The 5,898-nt window shown below is 35.6% G+C and overlaps 1 protein-coding gene across 1 annotated transcript; it reads left to right on the top strand.

The window, feature by feature from the left end:
• The first annotated feature begins 243 nt into the window (after nucleotides 1–243).
• LOC107815954 (probable inorganic phosphate transporter 1-7) lies at nucleotides 244–2,755 on the top strand. The gene is given in 2 exon segments (NM_001325966.1): nucleotides 244–277; nucleotides 889–2,755. A coding segment is annotated over 1 exon segment (1,572 nt). The 5' UTR covers nucleotides 244–277; nucleotides 889–926; the 3' UTR covers nucleotides 2,499–2,755.
• Nucleotides 2,756–5,898: the final 3,143 nt, after the last annotated feature.

Raw genomic sequence — 5,898 nt, 5'->3', positions numbered from 1 at the left:
ATCACAGACAGCTTCAAACACCATTACCTATACTTAAATGAGAAAAATGCAAATTTAGTTATGACTATCAATCCATAACTTAAAGTAGTAAGCTTGTTGACATGATACAAAGGTATATGCTCATTATATTCTGGAGATGATTCTGTTTTATCAGAAATAGTATTAGTGAAATAACTCTTATAAATAGTTGGTATTTACCAAAGCTTAATCATCAATTCATATCTCTATTCTATCAGTTTTCTCCTAAATTCAGAAGGTGTACAATCTTCTGAAGAAGGTAATTTCCAATCAAAGAAACTTAAGTAATTTTGCATTTTTTATTTGGCATTAGGATTTTCTTGTTACTTTTCTTTACTTTTTTTCCTAATTATCACATGCAATATACAATCGCCCTACTAGGTTCACGTGAATTCGTAATCAAGCCTCTAGATTGCCCCTGCATTTCAATACTCTGCATCCTTATTATTACAAATTAAGCTGTAAAAATTGAGTCGTGGAAACAGACACTTGCAGAAATATAGGGTAAGGTTGCGTATATAGACCCTAGTGGTCCAGCCCTTCCCTGGATCCCGTACATAACAGGAGCTTAGTGCACGGAGCTGCCCTTTAAGCTGTAAAAATTGACTATGCAAGTCTGTAATAATTTTACCATGCATTTGGTTTCACTTGTTTCTGTTATTTAAGTGTTGCTATTTTCATTGATAACTTCAAAAGACACATAGTAGTAGCTAAATCAACTTTGAATCCGAGTATTATTTTGCTACCTAAAATTCATTGACTCAAAAGAAAGTTGCAGTAAGTGTGATGTTTGAAGTCCAAAAGACAAAGAAATTCTTCTTTTTATGGTTAATTCAATTTATTGAATTAATGTTGTGTCTTAAAATGCAGATAATCTTGAACGGTTGGAACAAGAAGCAATTTTAGCAATGTCTGCAGATAACAATCTACAAGTGCTTAATGCTCTTGATGTGGCCAAGACTCAACTCTACCATTTCACCACAATTGTTATTGCTGGAATGGGATTTTTTACTGATGCCTATGATCTCTTCAGCATTTCACTTGTAACCAAATTACTTGGGCGTTTATACTACACCAAGTCGGATTTATTGAAGCCCGGAACACTCCCTCCAACCGTCTCAGCATCGGTCACGGGTGTCGCCTTGGTCGGCACCCTAGCCGGCCAGCTTTTCTTCGGCTGGCTCGGTGACAAGATGGGCCGAAAGACGGTCTATGGTATGACTTTGATTATCATGGTTTTGTGTTCCGTTGCATCGGGGCTCTCCTTTGGGAGTACTCCTAAGGGTGTTATGGCCACTCTCTGTTTCTTCAGGTTTTGGCTTGGATTTGGCATCGGTGGCGATTACCCTTTATCCGCCACGATTATGTCCGAATACGCAAACAAAAAAACCCGTGGCGCCTTCATTGCTGCTGTCTTCGCTATGCAAGGTTTTGGAATTTTGTTCAGTGGGATAATTGCACTTATTGTGTCAGCTGGATTTGATCATGCTTATAATGTCCCAAGTTTCCAAGAAAATGCAGCTCTTTCCACCGTGCCACAAGCCGACTACATTTGGCGTATAATTCTCATGTTCGGAGCATTACCAGCTTTCCTCACTTACTACTGGCGCATGAAGATGCCCGAAACAGCCCGATACACAGCTCTCGTGGCGAAAGACGCAAAAAGAGCCGCACAGGACATGGGGAGGGTACTACAAGTTGAAATTGATCCCGAGGATGCAAAAATCGAACAAATGTCTAGGGACGAAACCAATAAATTTGGTCTATTTTCTTGGGAATTCGTTTGTCGCCACGGGTTGCACCTATTCGGCACATGTTCCACATGGTTTTTGTTGGACATTGCTTTCTATAGCCAGAATCTTTTCCAGAAAGATGTGTTCAGTGCAGTTGGATGGATCCCAGCGGCCAAAACCATGAATGCCGTTCAAGAAGTTTACAAGATTGCAAGAGCACAAACCTTGATTGCACTACTTAGTACAGTGCCAGGGTACTGGTTCACCGTGGCGTTCATCGATATCGTTGGAAGGTTCGCGATCCAATTGATGGGATTCTTCTTCATGACTGTATTCATGTTCGCCATCGCCATTCCCTACGAACATTGGACAAAGAAGGACAACCATATTGGGTTCGTTGCAATGTACGCCCTCACATTCTTCTTCGCGAACTTTGGGCCAAATGCAACCACATTCGTGGTCCCGGCTGAGATTTTCCCGGCCAGACTTCGATCAACATGTCATGGTATTTCTGCAGCTGCAGGTAAAGCCGGAGCTATAGTAGGAGCGTACGGGTTCCTCTACGCTGCACAAAGTAAAGATCCAACAAAAACCGATGCAGGATACCCAGCGGGTATTGGCATAAAGAACTCGCTCCTTGCCCTAGGGGCCATTAATGCTCTGGGAATGGTTTGTACCTTCTGTGTGCCAGAGTCCAAAGGAAAATCTCTGGAGGAAGCATCACAGGAAACTATAACTGAAGAATGAACAGGGAATGAATAGCCTCAAATGGATTTTGGAGGTTGACTTTGTGATTCTAAAGCAGTTTTTATTCTCCTTTATTTTCTATGTATTTGTTGAATTAATTTCCTTTTTCTTTATATTGTCTAAGCTTGTTTGCTGTAAGTTTCAAAATTATTTATTTTTCGACCAAGTGTGTAATTATAATTATTTCACTTCATTGTGAGGTGAAAAAGGTTTTGCTTTTTATTCATATTACAGATTTGTTTTTAACTGAGTGATAATGACTTGACCTTTCTTTTTAGATTTGACCTTTTACTATTGCGTGTTGTATAATTTTATTTGGAATACCTCATCTTTCTTTCACTTTTTTTTCCTTATGTTCCTAAATTTTGTCGACTTATAGGATATATTACCATTTGTAGAGTAGAAATAGAAAATTCAACAGAAGCTACCTATCACGGTAACTTAAACTTTAGGGCGTCCACAGGAGTTTTTATCACGAAGATAGATTTTGTGATCCCTTTTTGTATAACCTAAAGAAGCTTTTTGCCCAACTTGATGAACAGCATAGTCAAAAGAAGATTTAGGACATGTTCCCGATTCATCCATTAAATCAATTTCATATGCTTGAGAAAGCTTAATATTTCTTTGCGATGGTAACATGTGAATTAGAGATGAAGGAACGAGAGCATTCTTGTGCTTCTCTTCAAATGAAATGACGGAAAACTTCCCGTTTGATTGACGACTTACGACCATGTGAGCTAAACAACCCATCCTAGTTTCCTTTCTAGGTTTCTTGACCATCTCGCTTGTCTATTCCACTATAACCTTCTTTATAACATGTAAACTTTCTTGAACTCACATATCTATGGACTTTACTTTTGTTAGCATATTCCTAAATAACATTAAACCCAATTGTAGCAGCATATTCATTGTAATATTCATATCCACACTCATCTGAATCAAATTCCATCCCAAATTTTATTCGCTCAAATGAACGAGAAACATCCATATGTTCATTTTGAGACGGTATCTTGATAAATATACCATTAAAAAGGAGAACATTAAATACATGTCATAATTCAGCACGTACTTTTTAGAAGCTTTTGCTTAACACTTGACTTATAAAGGAATTACGAGGCATTGTCCTTGTCGACTCCCAATTTTTTATCAGATTGATACAATTTTTATCAGGAAGAGAATATTGCATACTTAGTTTGACGATAAATTAACCTTGACCCATAAGATATTCAAATTTAATTTTAATTTTGTAAGTTAAAGCAAAGAACAGAATAGCTCAGTTAGGAAATTCCACACCAAAAAGTTCAGTTAGGAAATTCAAAAATCAAAGTGAATTCTTCCCACACCAAAAGGCTCAGTTAGTAAATTCAACAAACACATTGTATACAGGAAATGAAGATTGCATAACAATATATTAGTTTGACAATCTATTAACCTTGACTCATAATATATTCAAAACTATTTTTAATTTTGTAAGTTAAGATAGAAACTTTTTAAGTTACTACTAGTTTTCTGTTAAAATCTCTGTAATGCAAAGAACAGAATAGTTCAGTTAGGAAATTTCACATCAAAAAGTTCAGTCAGTAATTTCCACAAACATATTGTATGCAATTTTCTACGAGACAATTGCAACAACAAGAACCACACAAACAAAAAGCATCTGATTTCTAAAGAATCAAAATGGATAAAGAAGAACCTGGTGAGAATTGGTTAGTTTATTTCCAGCGAAAATGGAGCTCTACGACTCTGACTTGTTCTCTGTTTTTTTCCAATTCTTGTATTCAATTCTATTGATTTTTAATCCAAACAATGATCTTGAAAAACTTGATTTCCATGTTAAAATTCTGAAAGACTTTATCTGGTGAAATGATTTTCGGTGTTTTCAAACTTTTGAGAGCAGATGGATTTTGGCGCGAAGAGGAGGAATTATGTAGTTGAGCGCCAATAGGACGGAAAGAAATTATTTTGGATTTTTGGATATATGGAAGGAATTAATTATTCTAAACATGGTTAATTAGGGCCTTACTTTACTCAATTAAATTTTAGTCACTAATTTTAAACCATAATAGTGTTTCCAATTCAAATTAGGGTTGTGCATAATTTGATAAATATTGAATTACCGTACCGAAATCGAAAATTTTGGTATTTGGTATTCGATATGGTATTTGGTTTAAGTTTTAAAAAATGGCATTGGGCATGGTATTTTGGTAGTTTAAAATAAAATACTGAAATACCGATACCATATCGAAATAGAGATTATGTTATAATATTACACAAAATGCCACACCCCTTTTTACCCCTCGAAGAGATAAGTGTGCAAAATGTAACGTGTTATGGATTGTGGGTTAAAGAGTTTTTCCATTTGAAGTGACAAATTTGAAATAGGGATTATTTTATTTACAGAGCCGCCATCTGGAATTGATTTTTGTCGGTGTTCCAAGTCACTTTTTATTTGAATCCCTATTCAAAGGAATGTTTGACTCTATTATTATTGGTCTGCAAAAACAAGTCCGGATAAGGAATTCTGTTGACCGGGGAGAAGGTGTAAGGCATTCCCCGAGTCCCGTGGTTCTAGCACGGTCGCTTTATTGACTATATTTGGCTTGAATTAATTTTGGACAAACTGTGATTTATATTATTTTCATGTTTTACCTATCCGCCTTTATCTCTTGATTATTAGAAAAATTAAAGAATATTTTTGAATAAGAAGATGTCACAACCACACTACGCAAGTGAATGCGTGATCGACAAAATTTATTATTTAGTCATAACGGCGCTACGCAAGCGAATCCGCAGTCATGACAAACGATTGTTAGCACGTTAATTACTTCTGAGAAAATTACTACATTCGAAGAAATTAGTTTTGAAAATTATTTTAAAAAAATCAACTATCGCGTTACGCAAGCGAATCCGCGATCTTAACAAAAAGATTAATTAAATTAAGAATTAACTAAAATTAATGGGCATGGTATGAAATTATTGGATTAATTTATTGAATGTTAAAACATCATGCTACACAAGTGATTTCGTGAGCTAAAGCGCGCCTACTAATTGCCTAGCATTTAAATTAATTAAAAGAAAGCGAGTTAATTAAAAATAGCAGAAAAATCTGATATTATTATTATTATTCTAGCTTTATACTTGGGAAAAATTATGCAAGTAAAAGTTGGACAAATTTAATCTATTTTAAAAGAAATGAGCCAACTTAATGGGCCAGCTTGTAAAGAACTCTTGGGCTGCTGCAATTTATTATTAAAATGGGCCAAGAAATGGATTTTAATTGGTCCAATGCTATATAGAAGAAAAGGGATAATTTTGTTGTTTAAAGGTAAATGGACCAGCTTTTATTTTTTGGTTCAAAAAGGCCTAAAGTTGATACAATTTTGGTTCTTTACTTAGTTTG

Source organism: Nicotiana tabacum, chromosome 21, assembly GCF_000715075.1.
Source record: "Nicotiana tabacum cultivar K326 chromosome 21, ASM71507v2, whole genome shotgun sequence".
In the NCBI taxonomy this organism is placed as follows: Eukaryota; Viridiplantae; Streptophyta; class Magnoliopsida; order Solanales; family Solanaceae; genus Nicotiana; species Nicotiana tabacum.
Note: the sequence above shows the minus strand (reverse complement) of the source record. Positions and strands in the feature narration are given on the sequence as shown.